Source organism: Mauremys mutica, chromosome 21 (assembly GCF_020497125.1).
Source record: "Mauremys mutica isolate MM-2020 ecotype Southern chromosome 21, ASM2049712v1, whole genome shotgun sequence".
Taxonomy (NCBI): Eukaryota; Metazoa; Chordata; order Testudines; family Geoemydidae; genus Mauremys; species Mauremys mutica.
This window is the reverse complement of record NC_059092.1, coordinates 6,225,153-6,245,575: the sequence shown is the minus strand read 5'-3', so window position 1 is coordinate 6,245,575 and position 20,423 is coordinate 6,225,153. Positions and strand designations below refer to the sequence as shown.

The 20,423-nt window shown below is 40.2% G+C and overlaps 2 protein-coding genes across 10 annotated transcripts in view; one reads left to right on the top strand and one right to left on the bottom strand.

The window, feature by feature from the left end:
- Positions 1-4,286, bottom strand: part of GNB1 (G protein subunit beta 1) — an 80,932-nt gene extending 76,646 nt beyond the window's left edge. Inside the window, exon 1 of the mRNA XM_044995875.1 lies at positions 4,046-4,286. The gene's annotated coding sequence lies outside the window, so the exon portion shown is untranslated. The remainder of the gene's footprint in view (positions 1-4,045) is intronic.
- The window catches only part of CALML6 (calmodulin like 6), a 178,455-nt gene that overhangs the window by 114,178 nt on the left and 43,854 nt on the right, over positions 1-20,423 (top strand). For 5 of the 9 annotated variants that reach the window (XM_044995886.1, XM_044995880.1, XM_044995877.1 and 2 more), the window contains 3 exons: positions 5,413-5,502; positions 16,505-16,960; positions 18,016-18,090. In XM_044995886.1, coding sequence (XP_044851821.1) covers positions 18,079-18,090 — 12 coding nt within the window. In that variant the 5' untranslated portion in view covers positions 5,413-5,502; positions 16,505-16,960; positions 18,016-18,078. Of the gene's footprint in view, positions 1-4,346; positions 4,432-5,412; positions 5,503-16,504; positions 16,961-18,015; positions 18,091-20,423 lie in introns of those variants that run through there. The other 4 variants (XM_044995881.1, XM_044995884.1, XM_044995885.1 and 1 more) reach the window with 4 other exon arrangements.

The following is a 20,423-nucleotide window of genomic DNA, read 5'->3' as shown; positions in this document are numbered from 1 at the left end:
GGTCATTTTAGCAGAAAGCAACAAAATACAAATTTCAATCACAAGGATAAACTCAATTAGTAAATGCATCACCTCCTTAATACTTCTATACCCTTAACCTCGAAGTTGCAGGCAATCAACCTAACAAAGCAAGATAATTTATCTTGCTTTATTAAGAATATATTTCTGGATCTCAGCTTTCTGAAGGGACTTCCTTTAAGAAGGATTTTAAGTTAACTACATAAAAAGCACAAATTTTAGCAAAGTTACATATACAGTTTATATCCCTACTTTCTGATTTCATATAGTTACTGATATCTAATTTCACACTGTGGTTGAGAAATCATAACTCAAAACGTAACTGCTAAGGAAGATCAGTTAGTTGCTTCCTACATGACCTAATTTAAACCTTTAGAACACCAGGAAGTTGTTACACACAACAGCCAGCAACATCTTGTTTGGTTTGGGGGAAGGGTGTCACACACACACACAACAGATTATATATATTTGTTGTTAATGAATATATTCCAAAGCAATCATATTTACATGTTAGGTATACAACAACCAAAAGTCAAACTATTCTTCATATTCCACAGTAATTGCTAATTTTCAGGGATATTAATGCACGAATAAGGAAAATAAATTTAAAAACTGGAACAAATGATTGCTTTACTAAATGTTCACAATTGGATAAGGTTATGCATTCAAATGGTGGGAAACACTGCTAGCTTTTTTTAACCTTGAGAAATTGTGAATTCTCATTAGGTTTAACATTCCACCTTCAAGTATGTTCCTCAAAGTGAGTGTATGGCCTCAAAACTATTCCAGCGGGATTTACAATGGATTCTGAACATGAGGCACCAACAAAGATTTCATAAAATGATGCTTGCTACACAATGACCTGGCAGCTACAAGGACTAAGCAGGGATAAATGCAAGTGACCTTAGTCTCCCAATACAGTAACCTACTTTATTTTTCAAGTTCTTGTTCTTAACATGAAAAACCTGAAATATTAAATACTAGTGAAGCTAGTTTCAAATTCAATGGCATAAAAAAAATAAATATTCAAAACTGAAACTAAACACTGACAGGTTCTTAAAGAAATGTCCTTTAAATGATTTATTGAACTAATTATTATAGACGTAGTTCATTTCTTCAATATTTATCTTCATTTTGAAAAATGCTAACCGTGCATTTCCAATACAAAACACAAAAATGAAATACAAAAGCCCAATACAAAAGTAAGCTATAAAACAGATTGGTTATTTAGAGTATAACCAATGGCAAATGATGGATTATAGAAAAATAAATCCATAGAGCAGTACTAAAACTCCTGATCCATTATCAAGAGTTTAGAGGTCATCTGAATACAAAAGACATATTATAGAGCTGCAAAATATTTGTAGAATAGTGTAATATGTATTTTAAACTTGTTAACAGTCATTTGAAAATGCTTGGGAGTAAATCTATTTTAAGTATTAACTAGAGAGTTTATTTTATTGAGGGTTTTTAAGTTAGAATACGGTTAACACTAGTATAAATAATAAACATCATCATAAACTACCAATAGAAAAATTATACATTTCAGAAATATACAAGATGACTTTTTTAAAAAGTATGATGTAATTTTAAAATATAACGTGTACCATGTAAAACACAGAAAAAGGTTTTAATAGCCAAATAACCTTTTTCTTCCACACCTCTATAATGGAAAGAATAATGACCTAAGTATGACAACTATTTCAGGTCAAATGCAGTTTTAAAAGCCTCCACAAATCATCCGAACATTTTCAAGCAGAAGGGAGCTTCTCCTTTGTATGACAAAAAATGACTACTTGGGGTCTGATTATTATTAGACTAGTAAAACAAAATTTTACAAAGCCATTCGTACAGGATTTTATATACACATTCTGGATTATGGAAAAATATTTTTTTTAAAGTCTATTTGTGGCTAAAATAGAAAACAAAGAAAAATGTTCCTAAATGCCATTATAACGGGCATTAGATGGTAGAACAAAATCATGTTACTGTTTTATCCAGTCACAGCCTATGTGAAAATTTCAATAAAACTATTTACTCCTCCCACTTAGTCTATCCTCCCATGTATTTGGGGGAAAACCTACAAAAATTAAAACAGGAAGAAAAACGTTTGTTTTACCATTCCCCCAGTCCCCTACCCACCACAAAAAAAACAGGAGAAAGCAAGCAAAAAAACAAAAAAGACATCCAAAATACAAGGAATAAGATCTAGTTTGGCAGAGCTATGATGAGGAGGAGTTGAAAATGAGAGAGAGCTGCCTTGCTGCAAACGCCATCTTGTTGCAGTTATTGGGCCCAGGCACAGAAGGATCCATTCATTCACAGCAAAAAGAAAATCAAACACACACCCTCGGTAAGCTGCACCCACCAAAAACAAATGCACTATTATCACCTCCCTCCCCAAAAATACACTTATCTAAAAAGACTGATGCATAGCACTTAAGAAGAGTTTAGATCTCAGTGCAATCTCCCCCCCCCATACATTTTACATATAAATCGACAGCACTTTGTCTTGATTCACATCCTTGTGCTCAACAAACAAGCTTCAAAATGTAGAAGCAGCCTCCAACGACTATGTACAGAAACGATCAAACTGCAAAATGTTTTGTGTCTCATTTCATTTTCAGTTTTAAATCCCTTCCCCTTGAGTTCAGTCAGTTGTCTGTAAGAACAATTTTGCTGGATTTTTTTTTTTAAAAGCTTCCTTTTATTGTAAGATGTTCTTTCCTTTTGTTTCTAGTGTGTAGACAATATCTAAGAATGTGGCAGTTAACATCACGGAAAGGATGCCTTATTTGAAATGAGTCCCAAGTAGTGACTTGGTCAGAGAATATTGAAAAATCACATTTGTTAAAATTTCAGCTAATCTTCACAAGTGATGAATTGACATCTTGGAATAACCTCTATGTCATCCTGACTCTTTTCTAGACAAGATTTTTTTTTAAGTCTTGTCTAGTCCCTAATTTCATATTACTTAAAATATACACGACTGTACATCCTTTTTCATTTTTATATGCAGTTTTAGAATTGAACTTTAAAAAACTACTCTGAAAACACCTTTAATGGGTAAAAAATGTACTGAAAACCTTTTCATAACCAAGCTGTGCATTTGGGGTGCGGGAGTTGTTTTTAATATTTTTAACATTTCTTCCATGGAGAAACTCCCTCATCCTCCATGATCTTTGATATTACACTTACAGGCACACAAAAATATGCAGCACCATAACAGATGGAGGAACAACAAATATGAAAGCTAGATAAATCCCTTAGCTATGTTTTTTAACAAGACTACAGACCATACCCACCCTTCCTCCCACAGCAAAAAACAGGGTGAACCCATCCTCCAAGCCTCATATGTTCCATTTTCTGGGCTAGGGGCTGCTAAGAGCAGTCTTACCCTGTTTGTCTCACCCTTGTCTCCTCTTAATCAATTTTCCACCATTACAGCACAGACACACACCACAGCATTTTCTTGAGATCCCCCCCGCAACACTCCCTCGGTAGGGCTCGGTTTCTTTGCCAACTCACCTTTATACCTTAACGCGCGCGCACACACACACACACACACACACACACACAAAGAACAGCACAGTGCCTGGTGTAAATCACTCTAGCCTAATTGCAATTAAAAATGGAACCCTGCAAAACCCCGGGTTCTCTTCCCTTCTTGTCTTAAAAAACCCTTCAAAAGAAAAAGAAAGACTCTCTCCCACTCCTACCCCCACCTCTTCCTCCTCCAGCAGCTAGAGAGAGACTTGCTAGGGAAGCTGAAGGGGGGTATTTTCAATCTCTCTATGCTAGTAGGCGCTAGACAAGCTGGGGCAGGGGAGATCGGGGTCATGGGGGGGTCTGCTAGTGAAGGGGGGGAGGGAGAGGGCTTGATGAGGGGGCAGAGGGCAGAAGAGGAAGAAAAGGGGTGAAAAGGGCGGGGAGACCCAGGAAGAAGGGTCATGGGGAACCTGGGGAGTGGGGCAGCGGCAGCCAGCGAGGAGGGAGTCTCCGCGGGAAGGGGTCCCCAGGCCCTTACCTGCCCCTCCGGCCGCTGCTCATTAACGGGGCCGCTGTGTCCGCCGCCCGCGGCCCCTGCCCACTCCAGCTGCGTCCCCACCGGGCTGGGGGAGCCACCCGCGCTGCGTCTGGTCGATCCCGGGGAGGCGGCGTTGGCTCGTGGGGGGGCCCTGGCTCTCGGCTCCTCCTCGCGCGCTTGGTCCCCGCTCAGCTCCCCGCAGCCATCGGGAAGCGGAGCCAGCCTGGGCGCGGTAACCGCCCCGCCCGTGCGGCCCGGCCGGGAAACCCCGGCTGCCGGTCCCGCCCCGCCTCCCGGGCCGGCCCCCGGCCCCGCCCCGCGCCCAGAGCGGCTGAGGAGGGTGAGAAGGGCGCTGAGGAGAGGCGGGGAGGGAAGCAGCACTAGCGGTGAGGGGCGAGTGGGGGAGCCGGGGAGGGGCACTGGGGCCACAAAGGGACTGAGCATGAGGGGGGCTCTCAGAGTTGGGGAAGAAGCGTTATTTGTGGTGTGAAGCTCCTGGTAGTTTTAGGCGCTGGAGCTTTAGCACTACACTAGCCCGTCTCACACAAAAGCTCTTTAATTAGCCTCTCGTAAAACAATGGGGGAGGGGAGATAAGGAGAACGGGGATCAGGCCAAGTGAAGTTTTTCTAGTTATGCAACTTATCTCTGTCTTCGGAACCATGAAACGCAGAGTGGTCAGTTTCACTTTCTGGTTCCCAGGCTCCATACTGCAGGGTTTCATTTGTTTTCTTGGTCCTGCCTCAGCACAGGGGCTGAACTTAACTTCTGGAGGTCTCTCCAGCCCTGCATTTCTATGGGGAAATGTTTAAATCCAGGGGTAACAGTCTCCCTGTCAGAACAACCTTTCCAGCAGCTTAGGTTTTGTAAAGGGTCACCAACCTTTTAAAAAAATTACATTTTGAGCCTAGTCTAAGCAAAGGTGCCCTTGCAAAGAAAACAATTCTTTTTATTATAAAGTTAACATACCCTGAGAATAAATTCTCTCTGCAAAAGAAAGTTGGGTCTGAAGAAGGAAAAGGACATGACAATAGTCAGAGACCTCAGTGAGTTTTTTTTTATTTTTAAAGATATAAGAAACCTATTCACTTTCAGGATCTTGGAGAAAAAGCTACCAAGCAAGAAGTTGGAAGTAGTTCCGTGTTACTTTACCACCAGGACTCAGAAACCAAGCAGTGACATAATCTAATATAATCAAACACAGATATCCCTGTAGGGTTTTATTTGTATTGCAGCAGTGCCCATAGCCCCAACAGATTGGAAGTCAATTGTACAAATCTATAGTAAGAAATAGTCCCTTCTCCAGTGAGTTTAATCTAAATATGTAAATGCAAGGATGGGGAACAAAAGTATTATTCTTATTTTACAGCTGGGGATTAAGGTACAGAGAGATTAAGTGATCTCCTGCATCCCAGTTTAGTGACATAGCAACAAGACCTGCTTTCCTAATGGCACAAAAGTAAGTATACAGATACACCAGTCTTTTTCCAGTAACAGTCCCACATGCATTTTCCTGTACTTTATTACATTAAGTCACATGTGAGGATTTCTCTTCTTGCCTAACTAGTTATAATGAAGCCCATAAGGGCCAAACAAACTCTTTAAAATATACCCAGTAAAACCCACAGAAAAAAGGTGGCTTAAAATCCTGTCTGTACCTGTATTGATAAAGCTAGAATAGAAAAATAAGACCAATTGCTTAATAAACCGAAGAAAAGAAGTTGCTCCTTGTAGCTTCAAAACTTCCTCTGTAGGTCAGTAATTGTCTCCTTCTCTAGGATCTAAATTGCCAGGTATATGAGGAAGTGCATGCTGGGAAATGTTTGTTTTAAAAAAAAAATTACCCCTCCACCCCCTCCGAATTGGGTGGTTATGACTAGTTACTAAGAGTAAGGATAGTTTTGGTGATTATGATTTAAGAGAATTAGTTACTTGAGGTATGTTAGTATCATGTGAAATAACTTAGGTAACTATGTCTTTGTTTATTTTTGTTTGTATAATAACTATTCAAATGTGTTTTGAAAAATCCTACATCCTGTGTTTGAAGTTCAACCCTCAAATTTACCAGTAACAAAACAGGAAACTTTACTTAGGTGTCTAGAGCAGAATACCGAGCATCACAACTCTTGGGTTACATTCCCAGTTCTACTATTGTTCTGTTGTGTAACCTCAGGCAATTTACTTATGCCCCATTCTTACAAGCATTTATGGGTGTTTATGGATAGGTACAGTCCCACTGAAGTCAATGGAACTACTCATGTGTAAAGTTGGCCATGTGCCTAGAGGTCCACAAAATTGCGGCCTTGATCTCTCTTATGCTTAATTTCTCCAATCTGTAAACTAGTGATGAGCTTTAACTACTTATTGTCTGCTTTACTGGGTGTTGGTAAAGTGTTTGAAGTGTACTTATAAACACAACTACTGCAATGTTCCAGTCAAAACAGCCTCTCCTCTGAGTAGTAGGGTTTCTTAAAAGGTATGTTTCATAACAGTTTAAAAAAATCCCCACGTATATATCTATAAACACTGAGATTAAAATGTAATTTTGATACCCTAAAATTTGTGTTGAATGAAGGGGAGACCACCCTGTATTAAATATACAAAAAAGAGATGGCATATAGAAGCTAAAAACATGTACCGTTAAGCTGAGTTCAGGCCCAAGTGCTCTTGTGGAATTTCATCAGCTTTAATTGCCAAAACAGATTGGCCCATTTCCAGTCTGACTATGTCCAGAAGTGCCTTGGCAGATGTAAAGTCTAAAAAGATATTTTGTCTTTAAACAAGGCTCTGCGCTTGTTGAGAAATAGAAAACCACCTTTTAGTCTTCTCAGTAGTATCTTTCTCTGGGGTTAAGTCCCATCTCCTTCCCTGTATTACTAGACTTAAATATATATGGCATGAATTGTTTGTTATAACCATACAATAACAAACCAGTGAACATTTCTTCCCCATAATTTCAAGCACCTGTGACACTAGATGACACACATTCCTACTGCTTTGCCCTGCTTTATATGTCTGCTCCATTCTTACATGCTACTCATAAAGGGAAATTTACATAAATCCTGAGCTTTTAGAAAAGATGCCTTCAGAATTATAGACTACTCCTCAACAAAGAATCCATTTCATTGTTACCTTTTTCAGTATTGTATGAGAACTATCAGCTAAATTCTGTGCTATGTTAGATGTGGCCTATGCAACCTACTTCAGTATATGAGGGGTTTGGAAAGGCGGTTGAACAGATAGAACCTAGTCCTAGTGTCTATTACAAGTTCTTCCTCCCTAAGTGCATACCCACAATGCAGCTTTGGAGCAGTTCCTGTCAGAAATGTTCCTAATCCAGTTGCTTAATTATGACTCACCTCCCAACAAAAATTATGAATAATATGAAGTTATACTATTAGCCTGAAAAGAAAAAAGGGGGGACATTGTCTTTGTTTGTTTATTTATTTATTTAAAGACTTACTAACTGGACAAGTTAGTTCTATTTCATTTTAAAAACTGTCAAAATGGTTTCTCTTTGCTGTCTGTACATAGACAATTTGAAAGTTAAGGTGTACACATAACATCCATTTTGCAACACAGCAAATGCCTAATTTTTACATAGTATATTATATAAAATGAAATGTGCTTAATACTATAACCCAGGACAAAAGTATGCTGTAATCCCCAAAGAAAAGTGAACATATTATAGGAATCTAGTAAAGTTTAGCTGTCAGATGCCAGCTGAAACAATGGTTGGAATCTTGAAACATAATTGCTAGTGTAGCTATGGGCTGGCTAACTAGGCTTCAGAAGAAACTTCTTCTGTGAGCAGGTTATTCTATAATTCTCCATTATGGAATTTCTTACACTTTCCTCTGAACCATCTGGTATTAACTGCTGTTAGAGACAGATACTGAACTAGCTGGACCTTCGGGCTGATCTGGTATGGCAATTTCTGTTCCTTTGAAAACTGCTTCAAACATGGCTACAAGGCTTCACATGGTTCTAGACTGAGGCTGTTTTTTACTATTACATTCCCAGAAACCCTATGATCTTGGGAAGCAGGAGTCTTGCAGGTTGCACTCTAACATAAGATCAGTGTGTTATGGAGAATTGCACATTGCTAGTAAAGCTATGAAAAATCATTGTTCAATTGCACAGGAACTATAAGCCTTTTGTGTGGAATACAAAGAAGATGTTGATAAAATGAGAATATTCAACTTAGTGTAGTATCACTATGAAACATTTGCAAGTAGGGAACAATTGTGCCACACACAATTTTTGTTAGCTGCCAGTTCCAGACTTCGAAGACTTCCCCTTTAGACCAAGATAGTATTTGATTTCATACACAGTGAAGAGCTATATTCTAGCATTTAACCCCCAGGCTTCACTTACACTCTTGCAGTCATGTGATTGCTGCTAACACACAAAAAATTGAGGTCCAAGGGTTAAAAATATCTGTGCAGACATGAATGTGTAAACATTAACTTGGGAACCATTGTGTACCAGAAATGCTGTCTCTGCCCTGCTCCCCAGAAGGTCTTGCACTGAAAGGTGGAGTTGTCAAGAGGTTAGAGCAGGGAAGTGGTGTAACAATTACTGGGTTGTTTCTTGCTCTGCCACACTTACATGTGTTTTTGGGCAAACCTTTTCACCTGTCTATGTCTCAATCACCCCATCTGTAAAAGAGTTACGATAATACTTGCCCACATGGGTGTTGTGAGATGTGTGTTCATAAAATTCCTTGAGATCCTTGCATGAAAGGTGCTAGAGAAGTGCAAATATTTTCTTTCTAGTGCTTATGCTTGGTTAGGATTGGGTTAAAAAATAAATGGACTCAGATATGACAGTTTCTTCTTTTGTTTGCTAGATCTTGTTTGGCTTAGCAATATCTGTGATTCAGCAGGTCTCTCATTTTCACTAAAGTTACATAATATTTTAAAAGTTGCAGGGAATTGAAAGTGTTATTTACTTGAAGGTTATTTTATATTTCAGATTTCCAGGTGCCTAGAATGAATACACTGGGTCTCAATATTAAGCAAATAATTTGCAACTTTTTAGAACACATAATGTTAGTCTACCTATAACTAAATTCCATATCTTCTGTTCCCAGCATGCACTGGGGCTCCTTGTACAAAATTTGAGAAAACCTCTCTACTTTGATTGTCCTAAAATATGGTCAGGAACATATCTGGGATCATTCTTATTCAGTAGGTTATTACATCTAAGCTTAACCTGCTTCATTTTTACAGAACTAATATATACTGATTATCTACATCCACAGCAAGTGAGTTTTGGGTCAAAAGCTATATATTGAATGAAGTAGCCGAGATAGAGAGGTGTGTGTGTGCGCATATGTGTGTACATGCACATGTGTGCCTGGGCACAAAATCTACTTTCTTGCCCTTTAACATGTTGCAAATTAAAAAAAGATAAGTAACATTTTTGATAGATAGGTGAAATATTATCTTAAGTCAGTAAGTAGAATTTACAATACTTGCATGAATGATAAAAGCCCTGATCCTGCAATAAGCTTTGTGCTAGACTCATTGCAGAACTTGGGCCTAATTTATTATGTCAAATATCTTGCATATTATAATTAACTTAATTCCATTATCATTGCAAACAATGAATAAAGTAACATTTAAAAACCCATTACAAACTTTAATCTGGATACTCATTGTTTAATGTTGCAAATGTTATGGATAGCAATTGCTATACAATTTAATGGTAAAATGGAATTATTCTATTTATACATATGCTTAGAATTTCAGAATTTTATTCCTAGGGCTTGACTGTCATAAGGGCTGAGCGCCTGCAGCTCTCACTGACCTTTAAAGGAGCCATCAGGAGCATGCAGGGGGCTCCAAAACTGGGCATGTGATTCAGTGACAACTGAAGTCAGTTGACTTCCATTGGATCGATTGATTTCAGTGAGCATTGACTAAGGTCTTTTAAGAGAAATAGTCTTATCTCAGATGACAGGTGTCTTAAAAATATAATTATATAGACAGAAAGATTAGGTGTAAAAGGAATTTGAAAGTCATCAAATAGGGCTGTGAAAAAAGAGTATTGTTTAGATAGCAAATTACCAGCTAAAATTCAACCAACTTAGTTTGGGGGATACACTTATTTCCCTATACCAATTATCTTCTCTTTTCTATTGCCAGACATTCAATAAAAAAGAGACATTGTAAAAATTAAATATTTCTAACTTCAGATACTGTTTCAGGGAATAATCTGAAAGTGTGATGTAAGAGTGATTTAAGAGTGTTGTGTGATTCTGGAATATGAGATGGTCTCTTGGTTTATTATTTTGGTTGTTTTTAGAAATTGTAGTCCCCTAATATTACTCAATTGGAAGTCAAAAAATAGAAGCTTTAGCAATATGTACTTTTCTGCTACTCGTGCATTATTGCTGTACATTAAATGGAGCCATAGAACTTTTTCTTTTGTCTGTGTTGTCTTCGGGAATGATATTTATATCTGTCTGGTGATAATCACCTGCTTTTTCCAGAGTCTAGGAGCAACTGAAACTCATCAGAAGATCCATACAGCATTTTACTTGGATATAATTTGTAAAATTGAAATCATTCAGATAAAACAACAATACTATTTGTATGCAAAAATTAATCACTTTCTAAGAAACAGGGAAAACTGCTGACAAAATTTTCTACAACAAAACATATTATATTTCTAAACAATATGTAATAATGTCACTTGCAAATAATCTCTTTTGTGAACTGAGTTATACTTTGGGGACTAAATTAGGTCTTTGCTCTTCTTGTTTGACAAAGATCCCTCATTCCTTCTCTAACTTTAAATGAGTTTCTCTGACTCCTGCATACTTGGAAAAGGATAACATTCTCACTTTAATTGTTACACAGAAAAGACCTCATACAGATGTCTCTGAAAATGCTAGATAAGTAGGTACTGCTAAGGATTGTTCGTTGAACAATGTTGGTGTACTTGAACCTGTATAGTATTTAGAGAAAAACAGAGTCCCTGCCTGCCAAGTGTTCAGCTGGGCTATTATATTTTGGTTTAGTGAAAAAGTAACCTTTTATTAATCTTTTAAATTAATAACATTTGTTATACAACACACTTAGGGCAATCTAAAATGATTTGACTGAGTTCTTTATCTTTCTGTCTAAAAATGTATATAAGTTAAACATGAGTTGGAGAGTATTTTATATGTAATTTAAAGAATGGCAGAGAAAGTGGAAATTTGGCAAAGGGACTAGAAAGAGAACTTGAATGGACTATTAATAGCCAATCAAGTATCACTGGCTGATTAGTAATAGAAGTAGTAAATATTTCTGTTAGTGCTCAAAAGCCTCAATTAGGGGCCTCATGGTGCTGGGGATGTACAAATACAGATAAGAGGCAATCGTTGTTTCATTTGCAGTCAGGGACTGTAAAGAACCCAGATTTTTGTGATGAGAGAGGATTCTGGAACTGGAAGATTTTAGAAATAGACTGAGATCGATCTTTAAAAGGGGAATATCAGAAAAATGGCTAGGTAAAAATTACACATTATTCAACAGTCCTGCTTCTTGTGGTATTCAGAATCTTATCTGCTTACCTTACTGTTAAAATAAGATTTTATTACTTTTTGACCAATTTACATTACAAAGCCACCACAGCAGTGAGAGAACAAGTTGGATTCTATTCTAGCTCATGCAACACCTTGAGAATTGTTAATCAATTTCCTGTTGCAAATCTTTATTAATAGTGATCGTGCATAAGCCAGAAAGAACCCAGCTTTACTTTCAGATCCCAGGTTGAGTTTGCAGGGCTGCAGCATTAACTTCTATGGCAAATCATGCTGGGACTTCCACTGGTTGGAGGGGATCCCTGCCCAACCCCAGCTCCCTCGGAACCTGCTAATGACCCAGTCAGGTGGATGATAGCATATGAACTTCTTTCTCACCTTTGTGTACACCTGTCACTTCAACTTTTCTCCATCAGAAATTTAGGAGTGGATGAACCCTCCTTAGCTTATAGCCTTTAAGGGCAGAAGCTGCATATGAACTCTCTAATAAAGGTCCCAGCTGAAAGTGCACTCCAAGGAGGAGCTCAGTCCTATTATTGGATGTGTAGATTATTTAATGTGTGTGACCTCCTCCCTACCGCTGTTTATATTTTCAATAATTTAATTTAATCCATGTATTTATGTATTCATGCATATTTATATTTGCACCTAATACCTTGTCTAAAACATGTTTAAAAAACCCATAAAGCAAAAACGTTAATCTTACACTTCAGTCAAAACACAGTCAGGTTTGGACTTAGTCTTAGTCTGATCTCTTCCAACCAGCAGTTTCATAGCCAGTGTCTTTTGTCTGATATACTGTACACAAACAATTCTGGGAAGAGCTCAGTGCCAAGGAAATTATTGGCAAAGATTTACAGACCTATTCAGATTTTGTTAGTAGCCCTAGTAGGGGTAGAGTGGTTATTTCTAATGATTTTTAAGTCTAATACACTAAGGCCAAATTTTAATATAATACAGTATCTAACAAAATGTTAGTTCCCTATCCTGGCATGTAATTTTCTGCAATTCCTGTACATAGCATCTGAATTGGCAGAACATAGTGTGGCATTGTTTTATTTCCAGGGAGTATACTTGGTAGCTATATATACTGATTAAATGTTTATACATATCTGTGTTTATATATAACAGGGAGAATAGGTCCATCAATGGCTATTAGCCAGAATGGGAGGGATGGTGTCCCTAGCTTGTGTTTGCCATAAGCTGAGAATGGGAAACAAAGGATGGATCACTTGATGGTTACCTGTTCTGTTCATTCCCTCTGAAGTACCTGGCATTGGCTACTGTCGGAAGACAGGATACAGGGCTAAATGGACCGTTGGTCTGACCCAGTATGGCCATTCTTATGTTCTTATATAAGTTAGGTGGAAGTGCAGATAATTTATAATAAACTAAGGGCAGAATTTGCCTGTAAAGATGTTTCAGCAAAAGCTTTGTAAAAGGTTAATTCAAAATCAGATGTTTTGAGTAAACTCCTATATACCTAGATTTACTACATATCTGTATATCTATACTCTTACAAAAATATTTATTTTCATCTCATATAGGGATAACATTTATTAATATACTATGGGGGAAAGTTTAACTTGGGGTAGCATATATTGTCATAGAGTCCATGAGCTCCTTTCATGATAATACGTTTTAAAAAAATATATTATAAATGAGAAATTCGGAACCATATTCCCCACCATCAATACAGGTGGTAAATATCCCAGGTCAGATCCTAAGCTGGTATAAATTGATGTAGTTCCATTTAAGTCATACAACTATCCCAGTTTACAGCAGCTAAAGAACTAGCATCGTCCCCAGAGTGATTTCTATGGGCGTTTCCAATTCCAGCAGTCTCCTCCCTAATCTTGCTATCAGCAGGCATTGCAGTGAGCCACCATCAGACTCTTCTGATGGTGTATATTGAAACAGAGCAAGGACTGTAACATTTCCTGTCTGTTGTGTTTATGTCTGTGTGAAGGCAGGTGTGCAATTCAGTGGTCTTGTAAGGGGATTGATGGAAAAGTTAGCCCTGATTTTGATCTGCTTTGAAATCTCATGCCATTTGGTCCAACAACAAAAAAAGAACAAAAAAAGAAATTAAAAAAAAAACACACCCCAAAATCTGACTCTGCCAGAATCATTAACTTGCCTTTCCTCAAAACTACATGAAACTTTGAGTTTTTCAGCATTTTAATTCAGAACCATACATTAGCCCCAGCTCCATTCAAAGGGATCATGAACCTTTTGCCTAGGCTGGAGCTTGGTAGGCTTGCTGTTCTTTGCCAACTCTTATTAACAATGCAATGAAAATCATGGCTGTTGGTTTCCAAGGAGGAACTCAGGTAGCAAATTGTCCAGATCACATTCATTTTTTAGATTTTTTTTTTAAATTCATAGTCAATACTCAGTGAGCAAAGGAGGAGGAAAAGATGGGAGTAACTAGCTCCATCTCCTTAATTACATTCTTAAGTTCCACGGTTTCTTTCAGCTTGCCTGTTGCTACAGAACAAAAAAGTTAGTTTAAATACTTCCTGAGATGGGAAAACAGAAAATTAGCAACAGTATTCTGGCCAGGAGGGAGTCTTCAGGGAGGATCTTTAAGGAGGAGAGTGAGGTGCGGGGAGAGGAGAAGCTAGTTAGGAGGGTTATAGCATGATCTAATAGTAGGAGCAGGAAGGTCAAGGAATCAGGATTCCTGAGTTCTATTCATAGCTTTTCCCTGACATGTAACAGGGCTTTGAACGAGTCACTTACCTGCTCTGTACTTGAAATTACTCATCTGTTAAATGGGTACATCTGGGAAATGGATCTTAGCACCAAATGTGTAGCTGCAGCATCAGTGTGGATGTGGGTGTATGGAGTCTGGGTCATGCACAGCTCAGCAATGTGGACTCTCAGCGGCAGGTTTGGGTAGCACATGCCTATGTGCATGCTAGCTAGGACCTGGATACATGTTACAGCGTAGATGTATTCTAAGAATATTTACTTAATTCACAGAGGTGTTGAGAGGCTCATCATAAGCCACTCTGCGATCCTTTGAAGAAAGGCACTATATAAATATGCAAAGTAGTATAAACAAATGGGAAAAGGTGCCTTTTTCCCAAATAGGTGTGAAAGTAGTGTAAAAAGATGCACGATTTAGGTTGACAGTAGCCTAAACTCTGCTGCATGAAGGCGGCAGTGGGTATGGCTTGGAGATCCATTCCCCAACCACAAGATAACATGGAGAATAAAGACAACTGAAGGACAGTAGTATGCCTGTAAGCCTCATCCTAGTACCTTAACGGGCAAATGAATTACCAGTAAGTACATGTAAAATACTCCTGTAGATATGCATCTCCCCTTATACATCTTATTCCTGGTTTGAGATGAAATAAGGTACATGGGGACAGTGCATATTGCTCTACCTCCTTATTTATACCTCCACGTGCTCTAGTGGTCCTCATACATACAGTTGCAATTCCTGGCAGACCTAGACCAAGCAGCTTTTATTTCAAGGGGCAACCCTCATTCATCATCTAATAACCTTCCCCCCACATTCAATCAATGTAGTCAGCATCCCATACTTCAGCTATATAATGCCACCCAAAAGTTCACGTATAGTGCCTTTCATGAGTAAATCTCAAAGCACTTTACAAAGAAGGTTAGGGTTGTTACCTCCATTTTACAGATGGGGAAATGGAGGCAGAGACCTGAAGGGACTTGGGCAAGGTTACCCAGTGGGCTAGTGACAGACCAGGACCCAGGTCTTATGAGTCTCAATCTAGTGCCTTGTCCACTAGGTCACATAGATTTGCAAAGAGCCCATACTGTGATACAAATGTATGATTCTGCAGTGTGTATTATTTTGTACCACAAAATAACAGAGGGTGCCTGTTAAACCAAGCTTTGTTCTGTATTTTTCATACATTTGTCCATTTTCCCCTTTGAAACATAGGGGATTGCCCAAGCTGGTCCTGCTCACTTGTGCTTTGCCCTTCCTCTTTTTCACCCCTTTCCATTTTCCATTTGTTCAAACTGTGCTGGAAAGTCCCTGTGGAACAGTCTTTTTGTGTGTTTCTCTGCAATCAGAATTGTGGCCAGGCACTTCTTCCGTGTACTGATGATTATGCATCAGGGTCTTGCTCTGTTTTTCCTTTATATTCATGTGTGTATCCTTAGCCAGCATTTTGCCCTATACTTTTAAACTCAGTTGGCCAAACCTTTGCCTCTAGAAGAGCTCCTTTGTCCTACCCCAGCTGTGCAAAGGGTCTGTAACCTGCCCTAGCTGGATAAATGGATATTTTCTCATCATAGGGGAATCTCCATGTGGCATAAAGCCAATATAGCTGGCTCTATGCTACCTCTTCTGCCCCTTCCTATGCCCACTATAGGGAGCATGACCAGAGTGCTGCTGTGCTTTGGTGATCCTCAACCAGAGTACTGATTCCTTGGGGACTGTTATCTTGTACAAATTAAAGCAGCCCGGTGGTTGATCAAACTTCTATTGAGAGCTGAACCAACCCCTGGCAGCCCCAGGTATTTTGAGTGTGCAAAATTGATGTATAGACACCTTTTTCTATCACCTCAGGTTATGCATTGAGCTTAGGTCAGCTAAATCTGGGGATTGGACCCTGTAACAATGCCCTGTCCTCAGCATATGTAGGGAAACTAAAGGAGAAGGTGTGAGGGTAGCCACAGTCGGGTGTATAGAAGCCTGTCTCACCTTCCCTCCCACACACAATTACTGTAAATGTAGTAATGATACTGGATACAGCAAAGTGAATCCCAAGTGATGTGGCATTATCATCATCATGAGCAGACCCTGTGCTATATATTTCTGTGTTTTCTGCTAACTAAATGACCTTTGTATTACCATTTCAGTGGCATGAATTCAAACTCACGAAGCAGCTGATGAATAGATGTTAATACTAACTATTTTTTCCCTTTTAAGGGGCTTTTCCTCAGGGGGATCATTGCCTCATTGAACAACTAACAGATAAACAACGGGTACCTTGGAGATGCAGAGAGTTTAGGATCCACTTTGAGGATTCAGCCTAGCTACTGAAATTTCCATGATGTCAAATGCATCCATCCTGCAGTAAAGTGTGCCCATGGGAAATACCTCCAAATACAAAGGAGAATCCGCTTATCAAGTTGCATGTCAGTTTCCTACAGAGCAGTCTTTACTCCTTGACAGAATGCGGTTTCAGGAAATGGCCACAGCCATCATAGGGAAGCTGTTACAAAACATGCTGGAATTATTGACGAGAGTGCTGTTCCTCCAAATAGACCATGTCTTATTTTATTGCTGCAATTGCAATGTAGCTTCCGTGCTGCTGCAGATTCCAGGATCTAGACATCAACACAACCAGGTTTATAAAGCAAAAATATTTCACTCAGTGTTCAGGTAAGAAGGATCCAGTGCACAGATTGAAGGGTTTATGCCAGTGTCCATTCATTAATAATCAGACAATGCCCATAGAGCCTTTGTGATACAAGAAAGGGCTAACTAAGGGAGACTCAGAAAATAAATGCCTTCATTTTATTGTAACAGACAGTAACATTAATGGATTCACTAAGGGCTGATTCCTGTTCTCCAAGAGCCAGTTTTGGTGCAGGGAAACTTCACTAGGGCTGCAGCTAGGACGGTGGTGAAAGGTATTTTGCAGAACATCTGGCTTCTTGCATCCTATTCTGTGGGTGGCCATGGGTAATGGATCATATGGTTCTGGCAATGGAAAGCAACTCAAAGCTAAGAAGGAAAAACTCCTGCCTAGCTAGCCATGTGGACATTTAAAAGGCAGTTCCAAAAGAAGTTGCCGCGAATGCTACATAATGTGTATAGATTTTTATCAAAGCCTTTGCTAGTGCTCCACCTGGTAGACTATTGTTTAAACTGCCCTGTGGGCCCTAGGGCTGAGGGTACAACAAGGGAATGAATAAAGAACTGTTTAAATGAGGAGTGCAAAGAGCTGTTGCAAGAGGAGCTGTGGGAATCATTAGACACCAGGTCCCATGGTATATGAGCTTAGTTACTTTTGTTCCTATTGTGAACATTTTAGACAGAAGAGCAATGCATACTGGGAAAATTAGTTCAAAGAGTGCATTAAATCAGGATCAGTTAATCCTTGTGATTTGAGCCCAGCAGATTGGGGAGCTCAAATGCAGCAGTGATTATGAAAGTGATCCGCATACTGCATGGGCCAGAGAAGCTAGGATGGGAAATTCATGGAGATCTTGGGAGGAACAAGAATGAAGAAGTCCATTTCGGGGGCAAGGCAGAGAAAAGAAGATTAAACAAGCTGAGGAGCCCCAGCGTTTGGTTCCAGGTTCCATTCTATCTTGCTCGTTGTTCTTGCAGTGAAATGACTGCTCTGTGTATCTCAGTGAACTCAATTCCTCTGTGAACACAGGGGTGAGTCCTCCAAATGACTAAATGAGAACTTTCCCTTTGGCCTCCAGGATCTGATTACAAAACATGGCCTAACTTTCAAACCACTTGTCAGCAAGGATCCCAGTTCAGCGATGCCCTCTCTGGTAAGCACCTGTTAAAAAAAATGGCTGTTAAAAGCCAGGTTTCCATGCAACAAAACAAAACATACACAAAGTAAAATTTCTCCTAAGCCACAACCCAGGGGAACAGCTAGAAACAGTTGCCTAGCAGAGCTGGCTCTTTAACTAAAGGTCGAACTAGAGAGTACTGGGAGCCTGGGGAAGACTTTAAAGTGATTGTTTACTTGAAAAGGGGCCCTTCAATGCAGGTTCCACAGTATTCAAAGAAAGTGAAGCCCTTTTTAAAAAGCACATGGTAAACTTGGCCCATGCTTACCTCTCCTTCCCCTCCCTGCACTCCTCTTCCCCCTCTATCTCTCTTTTCATTTAACTTTTCTTCCTCTTCAGACAATGACAGACCATCGAGCACTATAGTACTGAGATTTGGACACCCAACTCCCATTATCAGAGGGGTAGCTGTGTTAGTCTGGATCTGTAAAAAGCGACAAAGAGTCCTGTGGCACCTTATAGACTAACAGCCGTATTAGAGCATAAGCTTTCGTGGGTGGCATGCGTCTGACGAAGTGGGTATTCACCCATGAAAGCTTATGCTCCAATACCTCTGTTAGTCTATAAGGTGCCACAGGACTCTGTCGCTTTTTCCAACTCCCATTGACATTCATGGGAATTGGGGATGAAATATTCTTTCCATTGAAGTCAACAGGAGTGTTGCCGCTGGCTTCAACAGAGACAGGATTTCACCCTGGGTGTTTAAATCCTCTAGGTGGCTATGAAAATCCCATCCTATATGACCTGTGGTGCAAATGGCAAACAGCATTAAGGAAAGGAAGCTGGAGCACATGCTTAGCTTTATGGATAAGACCTACCACAAACTGAGTGATTTCAGTTATTCAGGGTTGGAATGATTTAAATCAAAGGAACCTCTTGGTAGCAATCAGGAGCCCATTTGAAGGGATTTTTAGCTGTATTTGTGATACTTATTATAGCTTGCTAAAAAATAATAGAGAAAATAAGCCAAAATTTATGAACTGTTGGGAGTGTGAAATCCCAGGATAAAAGCTAGAAAGAGGTTCCTTAAAATGCCAATGAATGGGCATTGGCTTATCTTTTCTAGTCTACTCTTGCACCTATTTAGTCAATAGCAAAACTCTCATTGATTAATATGGGAGTAGGGTTGGGTTCATATTTTTCTGAGTTGAAATGCTCCTTCACAGAACGTATCCCTAATATCTCACCATTGTCACACTACCTGGCTGTTATATGTGAATGGTATCACCCTCCTAACTGAAGATCTCTGCTGTCTCTCTATTATCTCTTTGGTTTTCTCCCAGGAATCTCAGCACAGGGTTTGCTATCTTAGTGGGTAATCTTGTTTGGAGATAATCCCATTTACAGGTTATCCCTCCTGCAAAACAATCTTGTTAATAGTTTCCCCCCCAGAGCAAACAAGGATAAGGGCAGCTGCAGGAAGGTTGGTTGTGGAATTAAGGCACAGGAAAGGGTATGTCAACACTGCAAATAAAACTCCATGTCTGCCTGTGCCAGCTGACTCTGGCTCCAGGGTCTCGGGCTCTTTCATTGTAGTATAGGCTTCTGGGGTTGGGCTGCAGCCTGAGCTCTGGGACCTTCCCACCTGGCAGGGTCCTAGAGCCCAGTTCCAGCTTGAGCCCAAAATGTCTACACTGCAAGGAAATAGCCGCTTAGCCTGAGCCCCGTGAGCCCAAGTCAGTTGGCACAGGCCAGCTACGGGTGTCTAATTGCAGTATAGACATACCCGGAGTCATAGGAGTCCTCGGTTCTGGTTCTAGACTTTGTGTGGCCTTGAGGAAATTACATCTGAGGCAGAGAGATTAAGTGAACAGGCATAGTAATACTCCTCTGTAGGGTTGCCAACTTTCTACTCACACAAAACCAAACACCCTTGCCCTGCTCCTTGTCCCGCCCCTCCTCTGAGGCCCCGCCCCTGCTCACTCCATCCCTCTGTCGCTCGCTTTCACCACCCTCACTTACTCGCTTATTTTCACCGGGCTGGCTCACAGGGCTGGGGTGCAGGAGGGGGTGAGGGCTCTGCCTGGGGGTGCGGGCTCTGGGGTGGGACCAGAAATGAGGAGTTCAGAGTGTGGGAGGGGGCTCCCAGCTGAGGCAGTGGGTTGGGATGCGAGAGGGGGTGAGAGCTCTGGGGTGGGGCCAGGGATGAGAGGTTTGGGGTGCAGGAGGGGGCTCTGGACTGGGGCTGAGGGGCTTGGACTATGGGAGGGGGCTCTGAGGTGGGGCAGGGGGTTGGGTGCGGGGAATGTGAGGGCTCTGGCTAGGGGTGCAGACTTTGGGGTGGGGCTGGTGATGAGGAGTTTGGGATG